General features: G+C 43.1%; 1 protein-coding gene across 1 annotated transcript in view; it reads left to right on the top strand.

Moving 5' to 3' along the window:
- The first annotated feature begins 4428 nt into the window (after positions 1 to 4428).
- The window catches only part of LOC142490616 (uncharacterized), a 77890-nt gene continuing 64465 nt past the window's right edge, over positions 4429 to 17853 (top strand). The window contains 3 exon segments of the mRNA XM_075593033.1: positions 4429 to 5334; positions 5336 to 5454; positions 5456 to 8234. Coding sequence (XP_075449148.1) covers positions 4429 to 5334; positions 5336 to 5454; positions 5456 to 8234 — 3804 coding nt within the window.

The raw sequence follows: 17853 nt of genomic DNA on the forward strand, positions 1-17853 counted from the left end.
AGGTCAGAGAGAGAGAGAGGGAGGTCAGAGAGAGTGTGAGGTCAGAGAGAGAGAGAGAGGTCTGAGAGAGAGAGAGTGAGAGAGAGTGAGGTCAGAGAGAGAGAGAGTGAGGTCAGAGAGAGTGAGGTCAGAGAGAGTGAGAGTGTGTGAGAGAGACACCAACTGCGCACTGCAACTGTTAGGTATGTATATACACCTTTGTTTTTACTTTGGGCGCCGCGTAAAAATCCTGATCGCCTTGGGGAGCCTTGAAAAAATTCTGATTGCCTTGGGGAGCCTTGAACCGAAAAAGTTTGGGAACCACTGAGGTACAGAATCTACACACAACGCACAAACACAGCACACACACACATTCACACAACACCAAACACTGCAGACTGCCTCTTCAAACCCCCCCTCCCCTCCACGCCACACATCTCCCTCCCGCAACCGGACCGCGAGGCCGCGGCCTCCACTCACACACCATGGCAACGATGTCCCTCCCCCTATCCCGCTACCTCACACAGTGTAGCTCCCGCGAACCGCACAGCACGCCTCACATCTCCTGCACCTCACACAGCTCCCTACCGCAACCGGACCGCGAGGCCCCCTACCCCGCTACACCATGCCACCAATGTCCCTCCCCCTATCCCGCTACCTCACACAGTGTAGCTCCGGCGGACCGCACAGCACGCCTCACATCTCCTGCACCTCACACATCTCCCTCCGCAACCGGACCGCGAGGCCCCCTACCCCGCTACACCATGCCACCAATGTCCCTCCCCCTATCCCGCTACCTCACACAGTGTAGCTCCCGCGAACCGCACAGCACGCCTCATCTCCTGCACCTCACACAGCTCCCTACCGCAACCACACCGCGAGGCCCCCTACCCCGCTACACCATGCCACCAATGTCCCTCCCCCTATCCCGCTAGCTCACACAGTGTAGCTCCCGCGAACCGCACAGCACGCCTCACATCTCCTGCACCTCACACATCTCCCTACCGCAACCGGACCGCGAGGCCCCCTACCCCGCTACACCATGCCACCAATGTCCCTCCCCCTATCCCGCTACCTCACACAGTGTAGCTCCCGCGGACCGCACAGCACGCCTCACATCTCCTGCACCTCACACATCTCCCTACCGCAACCGGACCGCGAGGCCGCGGCCTACACTCACACACCATGGCAACGATGTCCCTCCCCCTATCCCGCTACCTCACACAGTGTAGCTCCCGCGGACCGCACAGCACGCCACATCTCCTGCACCTCACACAGCTCCCTACCGCAACCGGACCGCGAGGCCGCGGCCTACACTCACACACCATGGCAACGATGTCCCTCCCCCTATCCCGCTACCTCACACAGTGTAGCTCCCGCGGACCGCACAGCACGCCTCATCTCCTGCACCTCACACAGCTCCCTACCGCAACCGGACCGCGAGGCCGCGGCCTACACTCACACACCATGCCACCAATGTTCCTCCCCCTATCCCGCTACCTCACACAGTGTATGACAACACCTACCACTGGAAATCAGATGTTCGTTGAAATAAAATATGTTTTCCTAACTATTTTACTGTCTGTATAATGTACACAACACTCACCCACACAAAACCCCCTCATACACACACACACACACACGCAAACATCCTGTCATTCTATGCCACACACTACACTCAAAAACATGCCATTTTTAACATGTGTATGACCAACAACACGCACTCACACACGTCACACACACAACATGCCTCATACACACACACACGCCATCACACACCAGCAACACACACACATGCTCTCACACACACCACACACCATGCCACCGATGTCACTCCCGCTATCCCGCTACCTCACACACTCTACCTCCCGCGGAACAACCAGCACGCCTGACATCTCCTGCACCTCACACATCTCCCTCCGCAACCGGACCGCGACGCCGCGGACTACAGTCAAACAGCATGCCACCAATGTCACTCCCGCTACCTCACACACTCTATGACAACACCTACCACTGAAACTCAGCTGTTCCTTACAATAAAATATGTTTTCCTAACAATTTCACTGTCTGTATAATTTATTCTAAAACACTTCTCACACCACCACTCACACACAACACTCACCCACACAAAACCCCCTCATACACACACACACACACACACACACGCAAACATCCTGTCATTCTATGCCACACATAACAACAAATCACACCTCACCTTCACCCTCATAATACACACACTACACTCAAAAACATGCAATTTACAACATGTCTATGACCAACAACACGCACTCACACACGTCACATACACAACATGCGTCATACACACACACATGCCATCACACACGCCACAGACACACATGCTCTCACACACACCACACACCATCACACACAACACACACACAAATACACAAACACATGCACACACACACGCACTCAGCAACGCCACACGCCCTCAACCACGCAACACACGTACTCACACACACACACCAACCTCCTCTGCTGATACAACACACAAAACAACACTTCAACATAACCTTAACTACCACACACAACACAACCACCACTAAACAAACACACACACCCAACCCACTGTTCCAATTACCTACCCTTCACCATACACACTACACTGAATACAATGCACATTTACACGTCTCACCACCCACTCCCATTGCACATCAACATCCCACCACACACAAACATATACAACAACACAACACCTCCGCTACTAACACACCTAGCACAATAAATCACCTCTTCCTTTCAATAACATATTTTACACAAAACATTACTATTTACACATCTGTCTAATTTATTGCACACAAACACTCAACTAACCAACACTGACACACACACTCAAACACCACCACACACTCACTATCACATCACACACTCACTCATCCACACACACACCCCACACAATCAACAATCACACACAATAATTACATACACACACTATTCTGCCACACACACAGCCAACATTAACACAAAACAAAAACACACACAACATTTCAACACCTACACAAACGCACACCAAACACAAATAAATACCCCTCAATACTGTCACACTTTATCAATTTATAAACTTTTCATAGACCACAACCGGATGCCTTCAACACCTCGACGCTTCAACGCTGTGCCAAAACACACAATACAATCATTGGATCGAACTGCGCCTTGACACAACAACATCAGGAAGTATTTTAAACACAATCGCACTGAAACACTTCACTAACATCACACACAACACCTACCTCAACACACACATCAACAACTTTTAACAACACATCACAACTTACACACACAACACCTCTACAACACCTACAATAACGCACATCACAACAACAACACCAAACACACATCTTCACAACACAAAACATGCCACCCAAAAAACACCTTTGCAAAACAAAACATACACACCCTGACAATGAACGTGACACGCACACACACACACAAATTATATGTACTGCACCACACAATGCACACACCCATTTCACACACATTGAAATCCACGCACACAATGCTAACAAACAACTCACAACGGAATACACAATAGGTCAACAACAAATCCTCACAACCACAACATCAACACCAACACATTACACACAACAACATCACACACTAATTCCATTTAATACACACACAGCAGGTATATCAAACGCACAAATACACACACAGCATCCTAACACAACTACTCAACAACACACACACACCACAACATCACCTGCTAATGAAACACTACAGCGCCAAACACGCCTTGCACAACAAAGAGACAGAGCCAGAATCAGAAGAGCAACACAACGAGAACAACAACAACAAAAACACAGAGACACACCCACTACATCAACAGACGCTCACACTACAGAACAACAACAACGTACTACAACATCCAGACCCTCAGAGACTACAGAACAGCATGAGGCACGCCTTGCAAAAGACCAACAACGTGCTACAACATCACGAGACGCAGAGACTACAGAACAACATGAAATACGTCTGCAGAAAATGCGACTACGAGCTACAACAAGAAGAGCCACCGAGACTCCACAACAACATGAAACACGCCTTGCTAAAGACAGAACAATACGGCGCACATCAAAACAACACCAAGACACACCAACACACACAGTACAACAAGCACTACAAGACACACATACTACATGTACGCATTCAACTAATTACACTTTGCTACGTGCCGCTTTCATATATAATCCACACATACTATACCAGCAACATCCAAAGGTCAACATTGGACACATGGACACTATATGTCGCTACTGTCAAGCAAAAAAATTCCAACATGAATCAGCTGGAATGTGCTGCAGCAATGGCAAAGTTCAGCTACCACCTCTACACTCACCCCCAAATCCAATTCTTTCATACATGTCAGGGACAACTTCAGAATCTAAACATTTCCTACAAAACATACGCAAATACAACTCCTGTTTCCAAATGACATCCTTTGGTGCTACATCCATAGTTGAACAAATTGGATTTAAAAGTACTTTTAAAGTACAAGGTCAAGTTTACCACAGGGCCGGCTCTCTTCTCCCATTACCAGACCAAGATCCACAATTCTTGCAAATTTACTTCATGGGCGATGAACAACAAGAAGCTGATCAACGATGCCATTGGATACCCAATACAAGACGTGACATTGTCATCTCCTTACAAAGGATGTTACATCAACACAACCATCTCATTAACACATTCAAACCATCACTTGAACGCATGCCAACTGATGACTATCAAGTCATTATCCGAGCCGACAAAACACCAGTGGGTCAACATGAACGTCGCTTTAATGCACCTCAAATCAACGAAGTCGCTATTGTTATAGCGGGGGAACAATTTAATACACGGGACATAATTCTTCAGCGGCGCGCTCATTCACTCACACGCATTTCTGAAACACATCGCTCATATGATGCTCTTCAATACCCTCTCATACTTTGGAACGGTGACGATGGCTATCACTTCAACATCATGCAAGTACACCCAACTTCAAAGGCAAACACTAACAAAACTTTATCCGCTATGGACTTCTACGCTTACAGATTAATGATACGAGATGCATCGCAAAACCACATTTTACATTGTCGACAACTATTTCATCAGTTTATTGTTGACATGTATGCTAAAATTGAAAGTGAGCGTCTTCTATACATACGCTTACATCAAAAAAAACTACGCGTTGATCAATACATACATCTCAGGGATGCTGTTGGCAACGATGGTAACGTTGAGAACATTGGAAAAATGTTCATTCTACCAGCAACATTCACGGGAAGTCCTCGACACATGCACGAATATGCTCAGGACGCTATGGCATATGTTCGCGCATATGGACGACCAGACTTTTTTTATTACATTTACATGTAATCCAGCTTGGCCAGAAATAAAACAAGAACTTCAGGATGGACAGGCTCACAGTGATCGACACTACTTAATCGCAAGAGTATTTCGCCAAAAACTCCACATTAATTCACATCATCACTAAGACTTATATATTTGGACAAACACGATGCTGGATGTACTCAATAGAATGGCAGAAAAGAGGTCTTCCACATGCTCATATTCTTATATTGCTCAAAGAAAAACTACATTCCATTGACATCAATAACGTTATCTCTGCTGAGTTGCCTAATCCTCAAGAAGACCTTATACTAATTGCAATAGTCACTAAAAATATGATTCATGGACCATGTGGAAACATCAATATTCATGCACCATGTATGAAAGACGGTAAATGCACCAAACAATTCCCTAAAACATTCATTGCAGACACACAAAGTGGAGATGATGGATATCCTCAATATCGAAGACGCGCTCCCACAGACGGCGGATACACAGCAACAATTACTATTCGCAACAACAAACACATCCAAGTCGACAACAAATGGGTTGTTCCATATTGTCCACTTCTAACAAAAATTTATAACGCACACATTAATGTGGAATACTGTAATTCTGTTAAATCAATTAAATACATTTGAAAGTATGTCAACAAAGGAAGCGACATGGCCATTTTTGGAATCACAAATGAACACATCCATGACGAAGTTACACTCTACCAGCTAGGAAAATATATAAGTAGTAATGAAGCCGTTTGGAGGATTTTCGCTTTTCCCATTCACGAACGACACCCAACCGTTGTTCACCTGACTATTCATTTAGAAAATGGACAGAGAGTATATTTCACACCTGCCAACGCAGAGGCACTTGCTGCTCAACCACCAAACACTACTTTAACTGCCTTCTTTCAATTATGTCAACACGACTCTTTTGCACGCACATTGCTTTATCCACAAACTCCACGATATTACACTTGGAATGCATCCACAAAACAGTTCAAGAAAAGAAAGCAGGGCACACCTGTTCCCGGAATTGATGCCCTTGCAAGTGAAGCCTTAGGGCGTGTCTACACAGTTCACCCAAACAACGCTGAATGCTTCTTTCTCAGAATTCTACTTCATACCGTTCCAGGCCCAACATCTTTTGACGCTATAAAAACTGTCAACGGTCAAGTGTGTGAGACTTATCGAGAAGCTTGCCAAAAACTTGGATTACTAGAGGATGATCAACACTGGAATACTACATTAGCCGAAGCTGCATTACAGTCATTGCCAACCAAAATTCGAAATCTTTTTGCCATTATCCTTACCACGTGCAACCCATCAAACCCCAACACTCTATGGAACACATATCGAGAAAGCATGAGTGAAGATATACTTCGCAAAGCACAGAGACACAACCCATCACTCAATGTTACCTTTTCACCTGACATTTTCAACGAGGTACTCATATTGTTAGAAGATACATGTCTCTCTATCAATAACAAAACACTACTTCAATTAGGTCTAGAAGCTCCCCAACGTCATCATCACGATGTACTCAATACAGACCTTATGCGAGAGAAACAATACAATATTTCCATACTACAAGAATATGTTGCCACAAGAAAACCAATGTTAATTCCACAACAACTTAACACCTATGACAACATCATGCAGCACATAAACAACGAACAAGGTGCAATCCTGTTTCTTGATGCTCCAGGTGGAACAGGCAAAACATTTCTCATAAATTTACTCCTTGCAGAAATAAGAATGCACAATCATGTTGCACTTGCACTTGCATCATCTGGCATTGCAGCCACTCTTATGGATGGAGGAAGAACTGTGCACTCAGCTCTTAAATTACCACTAAACATTGCTCATGAAGAAAACCCAACATGTAATATTACCAAGACATCTGGCCAAGCCCGTGTTCTTCAAATTTGCAAACTTATTGTTTGGGATGAGTGTACCATGGCGCATAAAAAAGCACTTGAAGCCCTTAATAGAACCTTGCAAGACTTGCGTAACAATAAACAAATAATGGGTGGTGCTGTCATTCTTTTAGCTGGTGATTTCAGACAAACACTTCCAGTCATACCACGATCCACACCAGCAGACGAACTTCATGCATGCCTTAAATCCTCTATTTTATGGCGACATGTCAAACATTTTCCATTAACAACCAATATGCGAGTCCAACTTCTCGGCCACTCAAATGAACAACTTTTTGCACACACACTTCTTCAAATAGGTGAAGGCACTTTACCTACTGACTTAACATCAGGTGAAATTGCTTTTCCCACACATTTTTGTCACATGATGACATCACTTGAAGATCTCATACATCACGTCTATCCAAATCTCTTACACAATTACACAAACCACCAGTGGCTCTGTGAAAGAGCCATCCTTGCTGCCAAAAATACTTCTGTCAATGACATCAATCATCAAATTCAAGACATTATTCCAAACACAATTACTCAATACAACTCAATCGATACAGTTGTGGATTGCGATGAAGCCGTTAACTATCCACCTGAATTCCTACACTCCCTCGAACCATCAGGGATGCCACCACATCATCTTCGCCTCAAAGTTGGAGCACCCATCATGCTACTTCGCAACCTACACACACCTAACCTTTGTAATGGAACCAGACTGTGCATAAAAACATTGATGCCCAACCTAATTGAAGCTACTATCTTAACTGGCAACGCCAAAGGCCAAGATGTCTTCATCCCCCGCATTCCACTCATTCCTACAGACATGCCTTTTACTTTCAAACGGCTACAGTTCCCCATCAAACTAGCTTTTGCTATCACCATTAACAAAGCACAAGGACAATCTATAAAGTGCACTGGTATCAACTTAGAATCACCATGTTTCTCCCACGGCCAGTTATATGTTGCGTGCTCTAGAGTTGGATCCCCCCAACAATTGTACATCTTTGCTCCAACTGGAACTACCAAAAATGTCGTTTACAAACAAGCATTACAATGAACATTGACTTTCCTCAATTTCCATGAACTCTACATATTGCCATAAGAAATTACAAAAAAATGAAAGACACTCAATACACTACTGTCATCTTTTATTACTACATTATTTTACAACACACACTTTAACATTACATCAAATACACTCCTCTCAACAATGGACATTCACATCTTTCAAGAAGCATTTCCAACAATAACATTTTCAAAAATAACTACCGTAACAACTAACATACACTTCAAACATTTGCCCTCATATACATGTGCTTTCTACTACTGTTGATTTACAAACACAATTCTAACTAATATTACATAACATTGGCATCACATTACAACTTTCACATACAACATTTACACATACTTATTCACACTTCACATCCCGGGCAACGCCGGGTTTCTCAGCTAGTATACTATAAATGTAATACTTTAATGCAACGGTTCACAAAACTTCCGATATTGCATTAGTCACAACTCCTAATGTAAATGGAAATCCGTGAGGGAATTCTGTGAGCAACAGATGACCTTGTGTCATGTGCAATTACAATTAACAAGGGGGGGGAGCAAATTAATTTAAGAATACAGTAAATAACAAAAACAGAACATCCACAGGCAAACATTCTAAATGACTGATTTTCTTTATCGGGGAATCTCTCCCTCCCTCTCTCCCTCCCTCCATCCCCCTCAATCTCTCCCTCCCTCTCACTCTCTCCCTCACTCTGTCCCTCCCTCCCTCTCTCCCTCCCTCTCTCTCTCCCTCCAACATCAGTGTGCTGTGTGTGCCTTCCCCGCATGGGTTACCTTGGCTCAGGCTGCTGGATTCAGGCGGCTTGGCGATGAGGTAGCGAGGTTGTAGTATAATGGGGGCGCTTGGAACTTTTATCATACAACAGTCTTTTATTCAGATCCCCAGGCACAGGGACAATTCATATTCACATTTCCAGAAGTTATGCGATTTTATATCAAACATGCAGGATTACTGTTTCTTCCATCAGTGCCCACTCCTAACACTATAATGGAGATATATTAACTTAGTTTATTTCTTGTGTTGGACCAGGCCCCCGCCTTGTTACTTCGGGATACTCTTTGCTATAACCCCGTTTGCACTGGGCCAATACGAGAATCCTGTTGGGTCCTATGTAAGTGACCACTAGACATTTAGCTGTTTGGGAACTGCCACTTCCTTACAGACTGAAAGGAGTGTTAATGCTGATACGCGGTTAGAGCTAATCTGCAGACACCCGGGAGCCCTCTTGACTTGAGGCCCTCTGTGGCATCCAGGTTTCCTATTCGTTAGCTATGTGGGACTTCCTTAGCCTTCTGCTGGGATCCTAACTAACCGGGGCACTGTCCCAATCTGCAATACAATAAAATAGAGGGGCCTGGTCAGAACATACCTATCCAAGAACATACCTATCCAGGCTCCACTCCTCTTGTCCTTGGGAACCTAACCTTCTCGAACCTTCCCCTTCTCTAATATACTGTCCATGATGTCATGATCCCATGCCAACACAGGGTGGGTTCCGATAAACTCCAGCCTTCTAGTAACCCTTTAGGAGGATGGTTACACACACACACATATACATATATATATATATATATATATATATATATAATATATATATATGTAGCTCAACCTATTATAGCGCGGTCTGCTACAACGCGGATCCGCAATAATGCGGTGTGAGTGTGGCTCCCATTTTTTAAAAGCTAAACTGCATTTTTTTTTCAAAGCTTTATTGCTTACAGAGAAGGACGTACACACAGACACACACTACATACATGAGGCAGAGGCAGCAGCTTTGGAAAATCCTTCCGCCTCGTTCATTACAGCTTGCCAATATTGTGTATTAGATACAGCAACCTTGTGAGGCTACAGTTTACAACCACAAACCATATGCAGCCTTCTTTGTGTTACTGCTAGGAGTTACAGGTCCAAATGATCTACATGTGTCTCATTTAATATTTTCCCTTTGTGCTCCAACCACATGCAGTTTAAAAACTCAACAGCTCATAGCTGTAACATAGCACCAGATACGACTATCATGTGTTACAGAAACCACTCAAACAAACATAAAAAAACTGGAAATGAGTCCCAGATGTTCCTAGTATATGTAAAGAACAAATATATAATCTTCCCACTGTATATGTAAGATGCATTTGGATGGTTTCATTTGGCCCCCTCCTCCCCTGCGTGGGGGTGCCTCCGGGTTCCCTGATCGTGGCAGCCATTTTTGTCCCTCTACTATTCAATGCTTTATTGCTACCTACAAACGGAGACAGACACACAGAGACAGACACCACCCCCCCCCCACGTCCGATGGCTGACCCCGAGTGTCGGATCCCCAGCACCCTGCTCCAGGTAGTTCTGCGTGGGGGTGCTGCCTGGTCCCCTGATCGCGGCTGCCATTTCCCCCCCCTCCCTGCGATCCCGGTTATAACGCGGTCGTATCGGTGGAAGTACTCCTTGATAAAGTGCAACGTGCACAAAACATGTAGGAGGGCTGTTACACCTCCATTTTTAATGGACCAATAAAGCTATTTTTGATATACTATTTTTGACCCACTCTCCTGGCTGTGCGCTATATTCCCAATCATGCTTATCTTCATCCCACTATTAGCAGCACGCTTTGCCAAAGGCACTGGATGGAGGCATTTGAGATATGTGAGTATATTTGCAATCAATCAACTCATGTGGTTTAATAGTGGTTCTGGGACTATCCCAATGAGGTATTGAGGAGTGGGCTTGTACACCCCTACTCTTTCCCTTCAGGGTTACATTTGTCTCTTTTAAGGACTCCACACCAAATGGGAGTTGTTTTCTGACCCACCATTTATTATCATTAGCCCCATACCCTGTGCCTTTGATTATTCTTGATTATTCTGAAAATATTTAATATGGATTCGGCTCTAGAGCGCGTATACCACTGAACTTTTCATACAATGCAGTTAGAACTGGTTAAAAAACAGAAGTGCCTTAATAAATACTGTATAGTGAAAAAAAACTAAAAAAAAAAAAAAAAAATGCAAAATATATTATATATAAATAGCTGACAGAACACTTCCTCTTCCAGCATGCCATGTGCGTGACACAAAGAACAACTGTTACGGAGAACAGATCAACATAGAGTTTCTTTTATGACGCTCCCTAATTGCTTGACAAGCTTTCCATACACAGTTTACATATCAGTGGGAGAAAAGTAAGGTGATATTTCTGTCTCTTACTTTAGTTCCTTGTGTGAGATTAAATAAAACAGACATGATGTATATATTTTGAGATAAACTGCAAAAAAATTATTGTTTCCCATGAATTCTGGAGTCAAGCAATGAACAGATATTATTGTGGGTACAGAAGTAGTCCTCCCAGAAAAGGTTTGTATGAAACATACAGGAAGGCTACATACTTTGTCATTTATGACTAATTCTATTATTTATTTGTTTTTTGCAATGTCCCTTAGCAGTCTTATAATTAACTTGGGCAGAGTATTGTTTGATAAATCTGGACCTTAATCATATACATTTCAAAACATTACTGAGAGAAAACCACAACCCTGTTTAAGACGAACAGGATACAATAGAAAAACAGACACATGCGTAATGCTGCAGCCAGGGCTGTTGATAATGGAGTTGAGCAGGGATAGTTGTCACCAGGCACCAGTAGAGGTGGGGTTCTGAGGCGGCTAGCCGACCAACCACGGAAATCAGGGCACCACTCCTAATAGCGGTCATCGGTAGGCCCACTCCTCCACTGCTCATTTTAGCCACCAGAGCCCCCGCCCTGTACTGGTTAAGACCATGTCAGATAGGGAGAAACACCACCAGGTGCGGGAATCTCAATCATTGAGAGCCATGTGCAGAACAGGAGGCAGTGTTGGGGGCAGCTGATGATGATGTGTATATATATATATATAGGTTCTCCAGTATTCGGTGATACCTTTTTTATTGGACTAACAATTTATGTCATAGGACAAGCTTTCGAGAGTTATCCTCTCTTCTTCAGGTCATGCAATATATACATATACATTTACATATAGACACAACAGCTTTCACTGGAGTCCACAGAGGATTTATCAAGAACTGGATGTGTACAGTGTAGTCATACTCAGCTCATTCGCATACTCAGTACAGCTATGATCTGAGCAGTGTGCTCTTTTAAAGCGTAAGAGAGCGAGCATTTGTTTTTTATTGGAAATTGCCTTTGCTCCTACATCTTCCTGTCCACTGCTGCCATACAAGGTTAAAACAGCTACGGTGGGGACCAGATTTTGGTCCTGCTCTTCTGTTACCAGTCTCCTAGCACAGTTTCATGAGCCTCAGTTCTAAACCGCATTAAAAACAAATCAAAAAGCCACAGAACCTGATGCTTCCAAGCTGTCTGGAACCAAGCTCGTAATAGAAAATCATTTCAGAAAATGCACTTAATGGGATTCAGCTCTAATCACATGCTCTGCATAACGAGACTGTCATTTTAACCCTTTCACTACTACCTATTTTGGTTTACCACTTAATTTCCTGAGGCCCAGAAGGTGCATTGCAAAAGCAAAGCAATGTGAAGCCATGTGTCTCAGTCAATTCTGCACTTTATTGGCTAATCACTTGTCTTAATATACAGTAACGGCCCATATATTCTAAGCTGGGCTTTTCCATAAGACTCCTCTCAGTGACCAGAAGACATCTTAGAGACGATTCAAGTAAATGGGCCATAAGGTGACTCCTGGCACAAAAAGATGTCTTATGGGAAAGCACCACTTTGTAAATAAGACAGGCCCCACTCAAGCCCTGTACTACCCAATCCCTTCCTCCTTATATACTGTACCTTATATAGGAGTGTTTCCTGTTTCCTTTCTTCATAAAAAAAAAAAAGACCATTCAAACCAATGCAAGTCAGTGTAAGTTGAAGCGATCTCTCACATTTTCCTATCATAACTCCCTTGAAGGATTTCCGCATGGTAGCCAGTTAAGCAAGCACATGGGACATTAAGCAAGGCAAGCTCTCTCACCTTTTATTTACCTACTAAAGATGGATTGTTACAGACTTTCGTCCAAGGCCACTCTGTGCAGCTGTGAGTCAAGTGCTTTGTACACTGTCAGTTCTATGTCCAAATATATTAACACTCCTGACATTGAAGGGGGGTGGGATAGTCCCCAGGAAATCCTACATGCAAACATAACACTGATAAGTACCCCTTGGCCGACCTAGTGTTCCCAAACCTCAAATAGTACTAGATCCTTCATTTTATTTCACATTTAGGATCTCCTTGTTCTATCCCAAGAAGTATTACATTATTTTGCTGTATTAGCATCCACCACCTGTGCAGAAAAGCTATTCCATGGATCCACTGATACTGTACTTACTATGAAGAAGTACATTCCTCGCCTATGCCCAGAGCCCTGCGCCCCCAGATCAGAACATGAGCTTTCTTTCTCTAAAATATTTCCTTGTACCTTGTATGTACAGTATATGAATGTTTCGATCATATCCCCTCCCCCCCACCCCCCCCACACCCCCCACTCCTTTGCATGTTGTACGTGTTACGGTCCTTTGGTCTTCTAACATTGTTGCCCCTCAATAAACCCTTTGCATTCTTTGAGAGTCGATCAGTCCCGGCTTCAAAGACTGAGCCTCTGATTGAGCCACCTGTGCTGAAGCAGGGATATCCTGAAAACCTGACCTGTTGGGGTGTCTTGAGGACTGGACTTGAACCCCCCTGATGCACACTGTTCCCTGTTTTGGTTGGTTGCATCCAAACTCTTCCTACCTTTTCATATATGAAAATATAGGCAGCATGAGAAATACACATCGCCACTTAAATCATAAAACATTGCGCTATGTATGTACAACATACACACAATATTACACACGTATGCCCTTTCCAAAGGGAAATCTGGAAGAGGAAACCTATGGCCCTTATTCTGTGACAGGGGTGCACAAACTTTTTGCCCTGCGCCCCCCCTGCCTGCGCTCCCCCTTACCTTCTATCAAGCGTCAAATGACGCTGGGAAGTCATTTGACGCCACGTTGCCAAGCCGTCTGAGTCAAGTTAAGTGAGTTACAGAGGCCTCGTGCGGTCCCCCAACATTTAATTTATATGCTTTGGGGAAGAGCACAAGGCTTCTGTAACCGCCCCCACACCCTCCAAAAAAAAAATCTTGCGCCCCCCAGTTTGCGCACCCCTGCTGTAAGGTGATAACGTAGATGACGTGATATCCCATGAAAAACCCCATTAAAGTTAAGGGGGCATTTCATGCGACAGCACGTTATCTGTGCTACCACAACTTAGAGAATACGCCCCTATAATATTCTTGGCAGGCGTTAAAACAGTAAGGAAAATATTTCCCAGAAATAGCGGTTTAGTAATTACTTTAGATTAGGTCTTTCCAATGATTTTTTGGAGCTCTGCTTTGCTCACTGACACAGGGAAGCTTTCTTGCATGCTACGCACACTGCCGTGTGTTTGCCTTCCTTAGCAAATTACGGTGGAGATGGCGCCTGATTGTCTTCAGAAAGTGAATTCCCAGTGTTTTATTTTCCAGCCGTGTATATTGCATATCCCTAACCTAGTTAGCCGTTGGGTATATAAAGCCTTATTGCTTGCACTCAAAGTATAATGCAGTTATAAAGTATAACTGCATGTCATTTCCATTTCTTTGATCAGCAAAATTCCTCTGAAGAATTTGAACTCAGGTCTCCAACTACCTTCTGTAATATAGCTACAGCGGGTACTATTTATTACAACTTTTGTCATGCAGAAACTTTGCATTAAATAATTCTGTCTGTCAGGTTTTTTTCTTCTCCTTTTGAGGTCGTTCTTCATTTGAAATCAATTCAGCTGCAATCTGTTTGTAACTTTCTGCCTAAGTCAAATGTTTTAAGAATTTGTGCACATTAGAGCAGGCTTTTGTAGTAATAATAATAAAAAAGGTAATGTACAGGTGATACCTTCCATGGCTAACGGAAGTTTAAAAAGAGTGCAAGCTTGCAGGATCACTCAGGTCCCTTCTTCAACGTATTAGACCAGGAGTGGCCAACTCCAGTCCTCAAGGGTCACCAACAGGTCAGGTTTTAAGGATATCCCTGCTTTAGTACCGGTGGCCCAATAAGCTGCTCAGTCCAAGTAAATAAGCCATTAGTTGAGCCACCTTTGCTGAATCAGGGATATCCTTAAAACCTGAACTGTTGGTGGTCCTTGAGGACTGGAGTTAGCTACCCCTGTATTAGATACTTATAATATTTTAGTGACAGCAGCTGATTCTACCGTATGTGAGTTTGTTTCTTATCTAATGTTGTAGCTGTGACCCTCACACACTCTGCCCCACATCGGGTCTCTTTTCCCTTGTCTGCGCTTAGAGCTTTTTAAAAAAATAAATCTATTTTTGGAAGGAATCGTTGTGGAATCTTTGGACTCGGGGCAGCATTTTATAGGGATAGCAAATAGTTCTTTAGCACTTCAATTTAGACAGTTATATATAAATAAAGACCATATTAACAGGCACTCACCACTAGAGATAGGCGAATCAGTCTTTAATACATTTCTATTTTGTTTGTAAGCACTGGTGTGCCTGTTTTTCCAGTGTGTGTGTGTGTGTGTGTGTGTGTGTGTGTGTGTGTGTGTGTGTGTGTGTGTGTGTGTGTGTGTGTGTGTGTGTGTGTGTGTGTGTGTGTGTGTGTGTGTGTGTGTGTGTGTGTGTAAAAAGCAACAAGAAACCTCCATCGTATTGCATATAGCAAATAAAAAGATCACTTGTGATAACATTCACATGTCTTAGACAAGTCTGCAACACTGCCTTTCACCATTATCACCCAGCATACAGTGTTTCCACTGCAGCAAGGGATTCTGGGAAATTACATGCAAATGAGCACACTGTGTCACCTTTTACCTGTAAAACCATTGTTACATGGAGCCCATATAAGCTAATGCTTGCTGTTAACACAGCTTTAAAGCACAGCATGGAGATATTGAACATAGTATACTTTTGACATTTTTATTAATGCCATTGGTGTTGAGTACTATTGGTACAATAGGTGAAAAGATTCCATACTTTGCAGATTTGTTTAGAAAGTGGTGCATCTATGTAGAAGTTATGACATTTTGTTGTTTATGCATAAATATGGTAACCCAACTTCTCTTGATCCTTTTTCCTAAGACATTACACATAGCAAAATGTCACCCAATTTGTTATCTAACATTATCTCTAACATCTTTAATGTTACATTCCAAGTAGTTACCATAGGATCGGACTTTACCAAAATAGTTGGCTCCAGTAAACCAACATGGGTCAAGAGAATCAATGCAGACATGTTTCAAGAGCTTTTACTGCTCCCACGTGCTCAGATGGTTTCTGAAAATCCAGTAACTAGAGAGGAGATAACATTGATTTTCCATGTCTGTGTTTCATATCATGCTCTGAGCAGGTAGAATCATTTCTAGTTGATGTCTGTATGGTCCTAGTGTTCCAGCCGATCAATCAATCAAGGTTTAGTCCATTGTTGTTAAAAGAAAGCAACATAACAGGATTAAGATGCTGTACCGAACAAAGGGATTTATTTGTTCAGTGCCTGAGCAGTACTTTGTACCTACGAGTCACTCTTTATTGAAAGAAGAGAACAGCTTGGAGATAACTAACCAATGATGAAGCAAAATGGAAAGCAGTTAAAATACAATTCTAATAATAAAGCAGAGGAAATTCAATTGTGTAGGCTATGCTGGGGTAGCTGAGGATACATTACGGTTTTGATGATCATTGCACAAAGTAAGAAACAATCTACCAGCAAGTAAGATAAAAGGATAGAGCAGCACTGGACAAAAGGAAGTGTGAGTATAGCTTTGTGAAGACCAGGAACATTTCAAGATTGGCCTTTGTCTGTTTAGGTGGCTGGCAGTAAACATGTTGTAAATATGTACGGAGATATATACTATATATATATATGAGGAACTGTCGCTACTAAACAAGGGATTGAATTTCACCCCTTAGGAATATTTCAAGCTATTCGATACCATCATTGGCTTGCAACGTTTCATCAGGAAATTAGTTTTATGGAAATACTTTTTTTTAGAGAAAATGATATTGAGGATAAGGAACACCTGAGTTGTCCACTTGGGGACGTGGGCGGAGCTGATCCCATTGTCAGGGATCCGCTCGGTCCAGCTCCTGTAGCTAACTCAGAGATTTGTGAGTTAACAACTTTTCGTGATCTTTATACGTTGCAGGATATTAATAGCTTGTTAGAAGAACAAGGTATAGATGATATTAGTGACACCTCCTCATTTCTAGTAGGATCCCTGGACTCGGGATTAAAAAGGAAATCTGTCTTCTATCCTTCATACGTTAAGGGCCCACACATACTGTAAGCACCTTTGAAAAATTGGTAGAGCGTGATTTACATTCATTAGCTCTTGGTCGCAGCTTCTCTCCTAATCATTGCATGAATATGACCAAAGATGAATTTACTAATTTTGCTACATTCAAAAAGAATAAAAATTTGGTCATTAAAAATGCTGACAAAGGAGGGGCAGTTGTAGTACAGAGTAATGCCGACTCTAAAAAAG

Source organism: Ascaphus truei, chromosome 3, assembly GCF_040206685.1.
Source record: "Ascaphus truei isolate aAscTru1 chromosome 3, aAscTru1.hap1, whole genome shotgun sequence".
Lineage (NCBI taxonomy): Eukaryota > Metazoa > Chordata > Amphibia > Anura > Ascaphidae > Ascaphus > Ascaphus truei.